The following is a 16224-nucleotide window of genomic DNA, read 5'->3' on the forward strand; positions in this document are numbered from 1 at the left end:
AAAGAAATAATAAAATAATGAAAGGGGTAGGTAGTGTATGAATTAAGAGATGAATAACATGTGTTATGGGTAGAAAAGGTTAATGAATTAATTAAATAAATAAAGATTCATTTAATTAATAATAGAAGTGGGATTAATTAAATAAATAAGATATTTATTTAATTTAGAAAAATAAAAATTTAAATAAATAAATGTATTTATTTAAATAAGAAATAAGGCTAGAAAAGGATAAATGAATTAATTAAATAAATAAAGATTTATTTAATTAATAGAAGAATTAAGCTTAGATATTTAAATTTATTTAATTAGACTGGACAATTTTGGGTGTCTACACCATCAACTCAGAATTAAGGAAGAGGACATTCCGAAGACAACTTTCAGGACTAGATGTGGGCATTATGAGTTCACAGTAGTTCCTTTTGGTGTAACCAACGCCCCAGCTACATTTATGAACCTAATGAATAGTGTACTCTATGACTACTTGGATAAATTTGTTTTGGTATTTCTGGATGACATATTGATTTACTCTAGGAATGAGGAGGAACATTTAGTACACTTACAAATTGTTTTGCAAAGGTTGAGAGAACATAAGTTATATGGGAAATTGTCAAAATGTGCCTTCTTCGAGGAAAAGATTCACTACCTTGGGCATATAATATCAAAGGAAGGAATAGTAGTTGATCCAGATAAGATAAAGGCAATAGTAGAATGGACGATCCCTAAAAACGTTTCAGAGGTAAGAAGCTTTATGGGGCTAGCAGGTTACTATAGGAGGTTTGTGGAAGGGTTCTCTAAAATAGCAAACCCCATCACCTCATTACAAAGGAAGGGTAAAAGGTTTGTGTGGACAGAACAAAGTGATAAGGCATTCCAAATCTTGAAGGGAAAACTAACCTCAGCACCCATTCTAAAAGTACTAGATCCGAATGGACACTTCATAGTCGTAACTGATGCTTCTATTAAAGGTTTAGGATGAGTACTTGTCCAAGATGAAGGGGTAGTAGCTTACGAATCCAGAAAGCTAAAGACTCATGAAGTTAATTATGCACCCCACGACTTAGAGTTAGCAGTGATTGTGCATGCCCTACAAAAATGGAGACACTTCTTATAGGGAAGCCCTTCGAGTTAAAGTCAGATAACCAAAGACTAAAGTACATCTTTACAAAACCCCACTTAAATGCCAGACAAAGAAGGTGGTTAGAGTTTCTAAGTGAATATGATTTTGAAATTGAATATATTAAGGGGAAGGAAAATAGGGTGGCAGATGCTTTGAGTAGGAGGAGACACTTGATGACTATAGCAACATTCAAAACTTCTTTCAAAAGGCAAATGATGGATGAGCAGGGACATGACCCATGGTATGAGCAAGTCAAATTGACTTTAGAATAGAATGCAACTGATCCTAAGGTTGAAGGATATACTTTGGATGAGGATGGGTTGCTCAGATACAATAATAGAATCTATATTCCTAATTCAGGAGACTTAAGGGAAGTAGTCTTGTCGGAGGCTCACAATGCCCCTTATTCAGGGCACTCAGGAGTTAACAAACTTTATGCAGATCTAAAGAAGTTATACTTTTGGCAAGGGATGAAGAATGACATAGTCAAATATGTGGCTAAATGTTTGGAGTGTCAAAGAGTAAAGGCAGAACATAGACATCCAGCTGGATTATTACAGTTACACGATGTACCTCAATACAAGTGGCAAGTTATTAGCATGGATTTTGTGCAAGGGTTACCCATGTCACCTTCTAGGCATGATACAATAATCGTGGTAATTGACAAACTCACCAAGGTGGCACACTTTATACCTGAAAATCTGACGGATGATGCACCTACCTTGGCTAGGCGCTTTGTTAAGGAAATATTTAGGTTACATGGAATGCCAAAGAAAATCATATCAGATAGAGATGCTAGATTCACTTCAAGGTTTTGGACCACTCTTCAATCAGCTCTGGGAACTCAACTAAATTTTAGCACTGCATACCATCCTGAAACCGACAGTCAAACAGAAAGGACAAATTAGATTATGGAAGACCTACTTCGCGTGTACTGCATGGACCAACAGAAGAAATGGGAAGAGTACCTACCTCTGGTAGAATTTGCTTACAATAATACATATCAAACATCCTTGGGAATTGTACCTTTCGAAACATTGTATGGTAGACCATGTCGAACACCTTTGAGTTGGGATAGTCTTGAAGATAGAGTAATTATTGGACCAGATATGTTGAAGGAGATGGAAAGGAAAACTAAGGAAATTAGGTAGAGATTGAAGGAAGCCTCAGATAGGCAGAAAAGTTATGCAGACAAAAATAGGACACCAAGGGAGTTTGAGGTGGGAGAGAAAGTCTTCCTAAGGGTTAGGCCACACAAGAGTTCCATAAGATTTGGGAAAAAGACTAAGCTTGCACCTCGTTATATTGGGCCTTTTGAAATATTGGGAAGGATTAATACCGGTTGGCCTTACCTCCCCAATTGAGCCGAATCCATGATGTCTTCCATGTATCTCTTCTTAAAAAGTATGTACCTGATGAGAAACACATTTTGAATTGGGATGCTTTATAGGTCCAGGATATGGGAGGAATAATAATAGAGCCATTCAAAATCTTGGAGAGGCGCCAGTGCCAATTGCGCAACAGAGAGGTTGATCAATGCAAAGTGCAATGGAATCAGTATGATGAAAAGAATGCCACGTGGGAAGATACTAAGGAAATGCAGCAGTTGTTTCCCTTTTTGTTTTAATCATGAACTATAGACTTTTTTTTTGGATGCATTCAATAAGTGCATCGGGACGATGCACAAATTAAGGGGGGGAGGATGTCACAACCCTCCTTTACCATTTTTTGATTTAAATACAATTCTATTATATTTGTGGTTAAGCTATTTAAATGATTGAATAAATGTTATAAAATAAAATGAATACACACACACACACTTGAAGAATATAATTATTTTTATTTATTTATTTATTTTCCACTCCCAATTATGGCACATGTTGTAGGAAGAATAAGAAGCTTCTAGAGGAATCTCCACCACTTTGCATGTAACTCTCCCACTAAGTTTAATCAATTTGCATGAGTCCAATATTGGAAAAGAATCTCCTTTTTAATTAAATTTTTTAGATAGTGGAATGGAGGGATTTTTCTTATAAATGATATGCAAGTTTCAAAGAAGGGAGTTGATTATGTTTTGAAGGAAATTTCCCAAGTTTTTCTTTGGTAGTCTCATTTTAGTTGCAGGATTTTTAAGTTGTTGTTTGAAGGATCTCTCTAAAGTTGAAAGGAAGGATCAAAGGATAGCTAGAGGATTCAACATCAAGCTTCAGTAAACCAGGTTCTCTCCTTTTGTCATATGAGGAATTTGTATTTATCAAAAAATATATATAGTTTCTAGATTCTTTAGTTGAATATAGTTTTCTGAAAGAAATAATTTTTTAATTGCTAGATAGGAAGAAAATCTATTTTGTTTTCTTTAAAGAAATGCAGTGATATAATTCTTTCTCTTTTTAAATACAAATGTAGACTTCTCTTGCATATTTTATTCAATCTATTTAAAAGGTAGAAAATCAGATTTTTGCTTTTCTGTTTTCTCTTGAAAACTAGAGATGATATTGAATATAAATAAATCTCTCTCTCTGTGAATGAATAAATAAATCTCTTCTTCTTATTTAGGAATAAAATGCAGCTCTATTATTTATTTTATTTAGGAAATATGTGTATAATCTTGCTTTTTGTTTTTCCAAAGATTGTAGATCTGTGCAAAAAAAAAAATCATATTTCCTTTATTTTTAAATCTCTTTTTTTGAGATTAAAACTCTTCCATGTGTGATTTGAATCTTAGTCTTTATTTCTTCCCCCTAATTCATTTCTTTGGTTCTTCGAATGGAAATCTTATGTCCCGTATGGACAGATGCCTAACCCGTATGGTTAGATGCTCATCTTGGATGGATGAATGCCTAATCCAAATGGATGGATGCCCAGAGAATGTGATTGAATCAAACACAAATGATTAAATTAAACATAAAAAAAGAGGTCACATTTTGTTAAGTAAAGTATGGTGGGTTATTACAGCCTCCATGGTAAGGATTGTATAGGTGGTTCATGACCTTGCATTTCCTAGCCATTTTTAACTTGGTAGATAGTAAATTGGTGAGTTCATATTAGAATCTAGTGCTTCTAATCATGTGTCCATATAGGACTTGGATTTTTACTTACCAAGCTATTGATGGTGGTGTTGTTCTTTTTGGAAAAAATGTTTCTTGTAAAACTATTGGGATTAGAAGCACTAAGATTAAAAACGTTTGTTGTTGTTGTAAAGATATTAATAGAGGTAAGACATGTATCAAAACTAGAAAAGAATTTAATTTCCTTGGGAATTTTAGATTCTAGAGGTTATGATTTTACTTATAAAGGTGAAGTATTGAACATATCCAAGGGCATTTTGGTGGTCACGAAGGCTACAAGGATTGAAAACCTTTACAAGCTCGAAGGGAGTACTAAAATAAATGAAGTAGGTATCTAATGAAGCAAATGAATCCACTCATTTAAGGCATCATCAACTAGGTCATTTGAAGCAAGAAAGGGTTAAAGGCATTGATAAATCACAAGTTACTTCTAGCTTTGAATTTGAATTTTTGTAAGCATTGTGTCTTTGTGAAGCAATGCAAACATAAGATTAAATCAAGAAGTCATACAATAAAGGGTGTTCTAGACTATATTCATTTGGATGTTTAGGGGCCATCCCCTATAATGTTTTTAGAGGATCATCATATTTTCTGACATTTATAGATGATTACTCTAGAAAGGTATGGGCCTATATTCTTACAAGGAAAGTTAACGTGTCTAGTATACTTAAACAGTTTAGAGTTTTGGTTGAAATGTACTAGTAGATCAATCAAGCGTTTAAGAACATATAATGGAGGTGAGTTCACATTGGAATTTGAGAATTTTTATAAAGAAGCTAGGATCAAAAGGCATAAAAACACAATTTACATTCCTCAACAAAATGGTGTTGTTGAAGGCATGAACATGACTCTTCTAAAGAGAGCAAGGAGCATGCTTAGTAATGCCAAGTTAGAATAAGAGTTGTGGACAAAAGTAGTCAATACAACATGCTATTTGCTAAATCAGATACACTAATCACAATAGATTGTAAGAATCTCGAAGATGTATGGAGTCATTCTTGTGATTATTCAAATTGGTTTTTTGGTTGTTGTGATGCATATGCTCTTATTTTTAATGATCAGTGTTCTAAATTGGACTGCAAATCCAAGAAGCATACTTTTATTGGTTATAGTGATAGAGCTGAGGGATACAGATTGTGGGATCCTACTACCCACAAAATCATCATTAGCAGATATGTAGTTTTTGATAAATTTTCTCTCATAAAATAAAAAAGTGTAAAAGTTGGTATGAAATAGGAACATGTACTCCAATATGAAAAGTTTAGTTAGAAACTCATCTATTTATAGATAATAGGAAGCAAGAAGAAGCTTATGAAGATGTAGATGTGGATGCAAAAAATATGGAAATACCACAACCATCAAAAGAGATCTACACAAGTCTAAAATCTTCCTAAAAGGTATGATGATTTTGTTTCATCTATTGCTTTGATTTCTTATGATAGAGAACCTAATTGTTATCTGGAAGCACTGGAAACAGTAAATGGAAAATATCAATAAAATAAAAAATGGATACCTTGGAGAAGAATAAAACATGAGACCTAAATATTAAAACAACATTTTTAAATGGAGATTTGGATGAGATATATATGGACTTAATAATAAGGGTTTGTTCAAGATTGCAACAAAACATTTGTTTGCAAGCTCAAAAAGCCATTGTATGGCTTGAAGCAATCAATCACACAATGGTACAAGAAGTTTGGTTCCTTCATGGTGTGTCAAAACTTTACAAGAAGTGAATATGCCCATTGTGTTTACTTTAAAAGTTCATCATCTTGGTGTTATATGTTGACGAAATAATTGTAGGAAACAAAATCATGGTTGAAATTGGCAAGTTAAAGGCTCAGTTAGCTAGGATATTTCATATGAAGGATTTGGGAGCAACAAAAGAAATTTTGGGCATAAAATTACACAAAAGCAAGGAACATGGTAATCTTTGGTTACCACAACAAAAATATGTGAAAAAAATCTCATGAGATTTGGTTTGAAGAACACAAAAGCAGTAAACATCCCTTTAGCTTCCCATTTTAAGCTTTCTTCGTTTATGTCCTAGTAATAAGGAAGAAACAAATAACATGTCTTTTGTCTTGTAAGCTAATGTAGTTGGAAGTTTAATGTATGTGATGATATGTATGAGACCAACTATGTCACATGAAGTTGGTGTTGTCAATAGATACATGACAAATCTAGGTAAAGAGTATTGGACAATCGTGAAATGTTTTGATATTTCAGAGGCACAGGTGATTATTATATCATCAACAATGGTTGCAAAGATTCAATTTATGGTTATGTTGATTTAGATTTTGCAGGTGACTTGTACAAAAGGAGATCTACTTCAAGTTATGTCTTTACTCTTGCATTGTTGGATGTCAAAACTTCAAGAAATAGTTGTTTTATCGACAACTGAGGCAAAGAATGTCTATCTCACTTGCATGTGAAGAGGTGATTTGGTTAAAAGGTCTATTGGATGAGTTTGGAGAAGTGTAGAACAAAGTGGTTATATTTTGTGATAGTCAAAATACTATCCATATGGCCAAAAATCCAGCTTACCACAATAGGACTAAGCATATTGCAACTAAATAACATTTTGTAAGACAAGTTATTGACGGAGGTGAAGTAACTCTTGAGAAAGTTCATACACCAGAGAGTTATATAGATATTCTTACTAAACCAATATTGATAGAGACGTTGAGGTGAAGTTTGGCTTCTCTTAGCCTGCAAAAGAAGTGATGAATGAGCATGAATCGGTATAAGATAAATTGCTGTCAAGGTGGAGATTATTGGATAATGACAAAAATTAAAACAACTAAAACAAATCTTCTCTTATTTTATGAAGAAAAACTACTCTTTCCTTAAGAGATAATCCATACTTTCTTTAAAAGAAAAATCTAGTTTTTTATAAGTTTGATGGTGGTCGTTATCTTGAAGATATACTAAATATCTTTGTTACCTTGAAGACAAAGAAAAATTGTAATGCATTGTGATTATTTTCTCCCATCAATGTTTCCTTGACACATTGTCAAGATTTTATCCCGTAAATTTGTGTTTTATTTTTTATTCCATTTTGTCTTCTCTATTATTTTTTTCAACTAATTTATGCTACAATATTGTTTAATTTTGTGGAATTATGTTTCCACTTCCACAACGCTTTCAACCATGGTTAAACTTGTTGCCCTTAGCTAGTGTGTAAGGGAAGAGTTAGTGAAACATGCTGAAAGATAGCGTGGGTTATGTGTAAAGAAGAAAGGTTTGTAGAAGTGACCTAAAGGAACCTGAGGGACCCTGAAATCTGATTATGGTCAAACCCTAAGGAAACCTGAAATCTGATAACTCCCAAACCCTTTTCCTGTGCTGTCATGCTAAATGATGTAGCACAACAGATGACATGCCAAGGGAAATTACTTAGTAGTTGTTCTTTCGGTTATTTTTATCTATACGATTTCTTCTCAAAAAAGTATGGTAATCTATCTGGCTGTCACATTCAACTTCTACAAATGTAAATTGGAGTCTTCTAGTGCATCAGCTAACCCCTCTTCCTCAGGCTCAGATTAATTGAAGACTCTCGTATGTTAATTCTGTTGTCATTTTAAGAATCTCGTTTGATTAACCTACATGGCTTCAGTTTTTCACCGAGTTGTGACTTCTATAAGTTTGTTCTTATCAGCTTTATCTTGAACACATTCGTTTTGAGTATATGGGAGTTTGGTAGATAGCTAGTGAGTAAGGCAGGCTATAGCTATTCTGGCTTCAAAAATGCTCCAAACACATTGTCGTACACCAAAAATAATCTCGTGCTATACAACAGGGGGTCAGTAGCCACAACGCTTTTGTCAAGTTCCACAGCCATTCTGTGCCTATTCTGCAATTTTTCTATCTGCATAACATGAAAGTTATGCATCATATTACATCGCGGTTTTGGAAATAGATTAGCCGTGTCCGTGTCCAGTAAGGCACTCTTGTATGTAGATTCTGTTGTCATTTTAAGAATCTCGTTTGATTAACCTACATGGTTTCAGTTTTTCTGATACAAATGCAAATCTATGAAAAGAATTTGGACAGTCGACAATTTGTAATGAAACTAAGAGGCCAAGTCACCTGTTACAGTTGAACATAATAATACAAAAACATGAAAAATAAATTGAATGAATGATTCAATAATCGGATGATTACATTGAATGATATACACACATATATATAGAGGTTACAAGACGATGTTCTATAATTAGAACATAACGTTAAAGTAAAAGATTAAAGAGCTAAACGCTAAATAAAGCTTAAAAGCTAATTAACTAAAAAGAAAAAACTAAATGCTAAATAAAGCTTAAAAGCTAATTAACTAAAAAGCCAAATGACCATTAAACAAGGAACTAAATATAGGTGACTCAAATATAATTAAATATTCTAATACCCTCCTTTAATGGTCATTCTATCTACTAACTACCTTACAGAAGACATTGTAGGTCTTTTGATCACAAATGAAAAAATCACTCTACTGCGGTGGAGACCCTCCCTGGATCTGAAAAGTGTTAATGACCAAGAATACCAGAATCCATCCAACCTGACGTTGGGTAACCAAACTGAAACCTAAAACCATGATTTTGAGGAAAATCGACAAACCTTTTTGCAGAAGAGTATCAACTCCAAAATTGACTACAAGATACCACGGTTGCAGATGTTCGCCCCGGCAGGTGCAACCCAAACTAACTGCAACAAGGCATGATTTTTGAGGAAAAAAGCGTCAAACCTTGAAATAGGAACCCTCAAAAAGAGAATTTACAATTTTGAGGAGAAAATCGAAAAACCAAGAAATCTGAGGTTACAAATCATCGTTTTTGTGGAAAAAAACGATAAAACCCAGATAATTGAAATCTTATGCGAATATCGCGGATTACAGATGAGATAATTTTTAAGGGAAAATTATAAACCCTGTGAACAATTTTTGAGGAAAAAATTGTGAAAACCCTCCCATGATTTTTGTGGAAAAAATTAGAAAACCGACAGACAATTATTCAGGAAAAAATCGTGAAATCCCTGAGACTTGTAGGACAAGATCTGGCCTAAATCAATCTGATCAAGGCAACGATATTCAGATATCGTGAACATGTACTGTTTCCAACTGTTGTGGCAGTTGTTGGACTTCTAACTGTGTTCCAACATGATGTTGGTCAAAGATGCCATCACGAAAATGGAGGATGAACGAGGTCAACCTAGAGAAAGCATGAGACAGAAGAATCTGATTCAAAAATCAGAATAGAAGCAGCTGCACAAAAAATCTAAAACCCTAGAGAAGAATTCTGGCATGAATTCCAAGGCGAGAATTTCAAGGTTTGGGAGAAACCCATAAATTAAAAAAATTTGCAAACATAAAACAGCATAAATAGTGCCTAAAAAACACCAAAATTCCTGACGTCCACATAATTAGCAGAAATTGCGGACTGTTTTTAAATTTCAAGGCAAATTCTCTGGCACAAAATTTGAGGCACGAGAAAACGAGGCACCCAGAAAAATATGAGACAAACCTTGAAAGAGCTCTCGAAAAACCCACCAAGAATCTGAAATCAAAATGCAGATCCGACCGCTCAAAAATTGAGGCACGAAATACGATGCACCCAAAAAATATCTAACGACGATCCTGTTGAGGTCTCGAAAAACCCACTAAGAATCTGCAATCAGAATAAAATTTCGACTTGAACTGAAGGGTCAAAACCCTAGTCGAAAATTGTAGAAACCCTAAAAAAATTTTCAATCTACAAAAAAAACCTCCAAGTTGTAGGATCAAAAATTTCCAGAACCCTAAAAAAAACATGAACACTACTGCCTACCACAAAAAAATTCGCCCACGAAGCAGAAACCCTCAAAACCATCAAAAAGCTTTCAAAAAAGCAAAATCGTTTTTTTTATTAAAAAACAATTAAAAAAAATCTAGAAAATATTCCAAAAAGAAGGCCATGATTTTTATTAAAAAATTCGCCAAACTTTAAAGAATCCCATCGACCTGCTCTAATACTATGAAAAATAAATTGAATGAATGATTCAATAATTTGATGATTACATTGAACAATATACACACGTATATATAGAGGTTACAAGACGATGTTCTATAATTAGAACATAACGTTAAAGTAAAAGATTAAAGAGCTAAACGCTAAATAAAGCTTAAAAGCTAATTAACTTTAAAAAAAAACTAAATGCTAAATAAAGCTTTAAAAGCTAATTAACTAAAAAGCTAAATGACCATTAAACAAGGAACTAAATATAAGTGACTAAAATATAATTAAATATTCTAATAAAACATAATCTAATATGCTTGATGTTCACCTTGTAGAAACAAATTCTTGACCGTATAAGAATTAGCCAGAAAAAATAAATACCCTTATACAAGATATTTGATAAAAATATGTATAGATGTGTGACCAAATGAAATTCTCTGTCGCAACACTTAAAGATTTGTGAGACACAAAGAAACAAGAATAGTTTTTTAATTTTGCTTAGAGTCAACCAAATTAGAATGATAAGGATCACTGCCACTGTGCCATTTTATAGACAGCAATACCAGGGTAAACATCAACAGGCCTGGAGCATTGTAAGCAAATTCCACCCTTAACATTAATAGGCCTGATTCTTTACCGTACTTTACTGAAACGATTGTAGTGTAATTGAAATACAGATAGCCACTACAGCTTTAGAAAAAAAGTGGTAATTTTCCCATGCACAAATCTAGGAATATAATTTAGTTATTTTCTTTCAAAAAATTTGTTTACATTCCAAATTTCTAATGATCTCGGAGTTTAGTGGCCTCATACTTTAACTATTACAATATGCATAATATCTCAGAGTACACATGATACTGTTTTTAGAATGGATAACTGAAGGAACTGCACATCCATTATGCATAAATCGTACTCTTACGTTAAGCATTTAATGTGATCGAGTTTGACTAGAAAGTTTATCCATCCACATTCTCTCTTACAAAATTGCAGCACGAAACTAGGTCATATAGCTGACTTCTCTTCACTACGATTAACAGTGGCTATGCTTCCCTGCAAAGTTGATCCATTTCTTAATTTGCATATGGTGTTAGCAATTTTGGAACAAACTCATGATGGACAGAATAATAATAAGGTTGTAGTTTATACTTTATTCTATTACACAAACCAATAACTGTGCGATTCATATCATAGCAGAAACATAAATGTCACACGCAAAGACGCATCATTTCGGAAAGCAGAGCACAGTGGGATTTATTATTGATTTTAGGGAAGATCCATAAATCCATACACTCTGATGGCTAAATTCAAGATTGCAATCTCATAATCGCAAACCAAATGTATGTAACATTCTCAAAGTACTGTAATCACCAACTTATCCAATACGCGATTGCATATTAGTTCATTCTGATCAGTTACGAATGTGCACTAACTGCAAACCGACATATGCTTTGGCAGTTGCATGGTCGATAGTGTGCAATACAAAAAATACACGATGGAGTTTATGACTGTCGTCAAAACATCTGCAACAAAACCCCCCTAACATACTGTATCAAAGAAGCCTACAAAATAGCCTCCATCTTTGGCTCCTCTTTGTTTATTACCCTAATTTCTTCTGTTTCAATCTCTGGTTTCCCCACATTGGCAGCACCCAAGACTTGTGCTTGTGCCTTTGGTTCTTGTGTTGTCACACCAAGCCGAGCCACAAGTTCCTCACTTAGGTTACCCTTCTCAACAACGTATTCAAAAAGCCTTCTAACCTCATTCGCTCTATCTCTTTTGCCAAATTCCTCTGTTAATATATCACAAGTCATGGCGTCAGGGTTCTGACCTCCATCGACCATTCCTTGAAAGAGTTCTTGGGCATCATCTAATTTCCCCTCACTACCCAACTGACTGAATAATTTGTTATAGACGCCAACCTCAGGCCTGAAGCCACTCTCCATTATTTTCCTTAACATCTTTAAGGCCTCCTCCGATTTGCCCTCCTTAAAGAATCCATCAATCAATATATTATATGTTACTGCATTAGGCTCGCAGCACTTCTTCATCATATGCTCAACCAGATAGTCAATTCGTCTAGATGCCAGATCATTCACATGCCCCTTGAAATGACCATTCAGCAAGATATTGTACACTGCAGTATCTGGAGCGCAGTTTTCATCCATATGATCAAAAAGGAAAAGGGCGCGATCTACATTGCCCTGGTCAACCAACCAGCTCATGATACTTGCATATGTAGATGCATTGGGTATAACATTTTTCGATTTTAATGCATCAAAAAAGTCCACACCCTCCCGATCTCGACCCGTCTTGAACAGCCCATCCATTACAGCATTATAAGATAAAACTGTGGGCTGAAGCTTAGCAGGAATAAAATTGAAAACCTCCATGGCCTCTGAAAACCTATCCACTGCAAAATACCCTCTGATCAGATTGCAAAACACTGCCTCGCTGAAATTTGAGCCTCGTTGCCTCATCTCCATATAAACCTCTGTGGCCTTATCCATGGCACCACCATTGACGAATCCTTCAATGGTTGCCTCATAAGTCTCTGGATCAGCCTCATTGCACTTGTCCAGCATCTCCCTGAACAACCTCATGACTTCATCATACTTCTTCAACTTAAATTGCAATGCAATGAGATGGCTAAAGGTAGCAGTGCTGGGCGTCATTTCCGCAGTATAAATGTCCTTGAGGATGTTAAAAGCGGCATCAGTGTCAAGCTTCTCACAATGCGTTTGCAGGACTGTGTTGTATGTGACAATGTTGGGAACGACGCCGCATTGTGTTATGAATTTATAGAGGGACAGGACTTCTTCATGGTTACCTGTATGTTGGAGGAGTGTTTAAATATGAGCAAGCGAGGCAATAAAATATGGAATAAAGTAAGCAAGGTTGTGGATTATAGAATCATGGGCAAATGGAGTTGAGTAGAATTAAACACTATAAATTTGGGGAAATACTGAAATAAGAGTAAGAATTGCAATAATCTAGGTGAGGTTTAGAACAGATAATTAAGTAAGAGGGCTTTAAACCATTGAAATGGGGTTTGTGAGGTTGTGTAGCACCAAAACATGTGTGTGTTAGTGAAATATGAGTGATTTTGATAGACCGGTTCCCCCTGCTCATGGCAACTAAGCCAAGGGAGAATTCCGGCCTGTGTATGTGCATTCAGCATGTTGTAATCTGCTTACAGGTAGAGATGCAGTTATCTATGTGACTCGATTGGTTCCACCAAAAAATGGAAGTGTGAGTGAGTAAAATAGTTACCTGTAGCTTGAAGATGATCGAGAACGGCGTTGCATGTGAAAATAGTGGGGCGGCAGTTGGAGAACATAGCATGGCGGACGGCGAGGATCGCATCGGGAAGATTAGCGGAGCGGCAGAGGGAAAGGACACGGTTGTGGAGGGCCAAGCGTTCACCCACTAGGGCAGAGATGGGCTCAGGGAACTTCGATACAACATAGGGCTCCTTGCGTACGTAGTCACGGTTACGCTGCAGGGCATTTAGAGGAGGTTCCATTCGGAGCTTTCTCTTCCGCCGCCGCCTCTCAGCCGCCGCGTCCAATGCCGCCTGCGACATTACGATCTGCCGCATGCCACGCCTAAATATCATTGAAGGCCCTCCTCCTGTGGATGTGGAGATGGAGGAATGGCTGCTTAGGGTTTTCATCAGCAGCCTTGTGTAAGACGCCATGGCGCTTGCTCCTACACAAACCCGAAGAGCCCTACTAAAACCCTGCCTCTGACAAAACTTCTTCAACGCTACTTCTGCTTCTTTGTGAGGGGGTGGAATTAATTTTAATTAATTTTATTCCATTTCTCATTCCCTATAATTTGGGGGTTTAAATTGTTTTGTTTTATTTGCTTCGACTAAAGATAAAAAGGGGAACCTTAAATAAATTATTTCGAATTTATCACATTTTCGTGTTTATGGCGGGATTATTTTGTATTATTATTTTAGATTACATTTCGTAATCATTGAGATAAAAGAAAGCAATTGGAAGAGAAAAACAATTCTATTGCTCTTTATCATCTTAATGATGTGGAATATTGATGCAAAGCAATTTTACATAATTGAATCCCAAAAAATTATAGAATAAATATTATTTGAAAAACACTATCTTACAATTGAATAATGAATTTTTCAAAATTTCATACAACTTGATGAAAGCCTAATATTATAGTTCTACAAAGGAGGCTCATTAAACTTGCTAAGATAATCACACTTCATCATGATTAAATAAGGATCATGAATGTAGAAGGACACAAACAACACAACACAAAGGACACAACAAGAAACAAGACACTATATATACAAGGCATATCTAGTACTCATTGAGGCATTACCAAACCCAACTATCATGGATCAATATATATAATAATTTGTTTGGATGTCTTAAGTATGTTGTCTTAGTGTATGCTTTTGTTTGTTTTGTTATACTTACTAACCCCAAATTCTATTCATCGCTCATAAACATCATTTTTACTTTCACTTAAATCAATCTTAATTCTTATATTAGTATATCTTCTATAACTAAATCAAAGCTTTTCTCATTGCCTTAACCTAGGTTAGAGCCACCCTTACCACCTTGACCCTCAATTGAAAGTTTAAATTTATTATAACACTAAGTTGATTCATTCTAATGTTACTATTATCCATTGGCATGCATGGAATTTTTTTTAATATATGCCTCAAACTTGTATAAAAGGACATCAACTCTAGGTCATTTCAATCAATCATGAATCATCAAAAGATTCCATCATAATCCCTATCATGCACTCACCAACATTATCATAGCTTTTCATTTGCATCAATCATAACAATTTCATTGGCTTTTGCATCAATAATATTTAAAAAATTCCTTACTTGCATGCACTTGGTTTACTACTCAAGCATTCATTACACTACATCTCTAACATCTATTGCATGTAATCAAAAGCATTCATTTTCATTGTATTGTATCATTGTTAGCTACTTTCTCATCTATTACATATGTCACTTGGTGTATCTTCCAACATATCACAACATCATTGAATTAATTTATGTGGCTTGATTGTCATTGAGGAAGTCTTAATGATTCCCTATTATTATAAAAAGTTCCAACAATGTCTCTTAGTGCCAACAAATCTTTGACTTGTAAGTTCAAACATTGGCAAAAACCATTTTTTGAAACTACTAAACTTTTTACAATTCAAGAGCAAGGTATCATAAAAAGGTCAAGACCACCCTCACAATGTCAACCTTACATAAGCTTTGAGAACAACTTAGTTCATATTTGATCATTCTACTTCCAATTTATCATTTTTTAGTGATTCTAGTGTATAAACCAAAATATATAGAAAAGTGTTAGGAAACAATGCACAAAATGATATTCCTAATCTAGACCAAGCTTCACCTATGATAAAGAAAAGATAGAGAACTAAATGATAAAAATAAACTTTTTTACCAAAATAAACCTAAATTAATTAATTGATGTGTTCATGATGATTTCTTGATTGTTAAAAATGAATGAAATTAATCAATCTAGCAACATAACCTTGCCTTGCATCCGATCCCTATTCTGGAAAATGGCTTGTAGAAGGACATACCTATAGATTTTGAATGAGAATTATGGATAGATGAGATTTGATCATTTGCAATGAAGGGATGGAGGTGATCCATTTGCGATGGAGAATGAGAGGCTTATAAGTGGGAGCATGCAATTGGTGCACGTGATTAAGGCAAAGATTAAGAAGAGATGGGGTGAATGTTTTATTAATATTGATGGAGGATATGACTGGAAAAGGGGCTTCTTGGAGCCTTGTGCACTTGTAGTTGTAAAGGGGAAAAATTTGATTTGGCAATTTGCAACGTAGAAGAAGAAATCACCAAATCAATTTTCGCTTTGAGGGGGAATTCCTTTACATTCAAAAGAGGGGAGGAATCCACTAGATTAGACCACAAATCAAATAAGGACTGAATACTAAGTGGATTGATTGATTATGATGTGTTTTTCCCTCTTTTGTAAGTTGAAATGTTGATTTCGGGCAATGTGCTGAAATTGGAGAT

The 16224-nt window shown here is 34.8% G+C and overlaps 1 protein-coding gene across 1 annotated transcript; it reads right to left on the reverse strand.

Annotated features, from left to right (window-relative positions):
• Positions 1-11300: 11300 nt before the first annotated feature.
• LOC131060805 (pentatricopeptide repeat-containing protein At3g49240, mitochondrial) lies at positions 11301-13975 on the reverse strand. The gene is made up of 2 exons (XM_057994219.2): positions 13443-13975; positions 11301-12999 (listed from the first exon to the last, which is right to left on the reverse strand). The coding sequence occupies exons 1-2, from the start codon at positions 13867-13869 to the stop codon at positions 11732-11734; spliced, it is 1695 nt and encodes a 564-aa protein (XP_057850202.2). The 5' UTR covers positions 13870-13975; the 3' UTR covers positions 11301-11731.
• Positions 13976-16224: the final 2249 nt, after the last annotated feature.

Source organism: Cryptomeria japonica, chromosome 10, assembly GCF_030272615.1.
Source record: "Cryptomeria japonica chromosome 10, Sugi_1.0, whole genome shotgun sequence".
Lineage (NCBI taxonomy): Eukaryota > Viridiplantae > Streptophyta > Pinopsida > Cupressales > Cupressaceae > Cryptomeria > Cryptomeria japonica.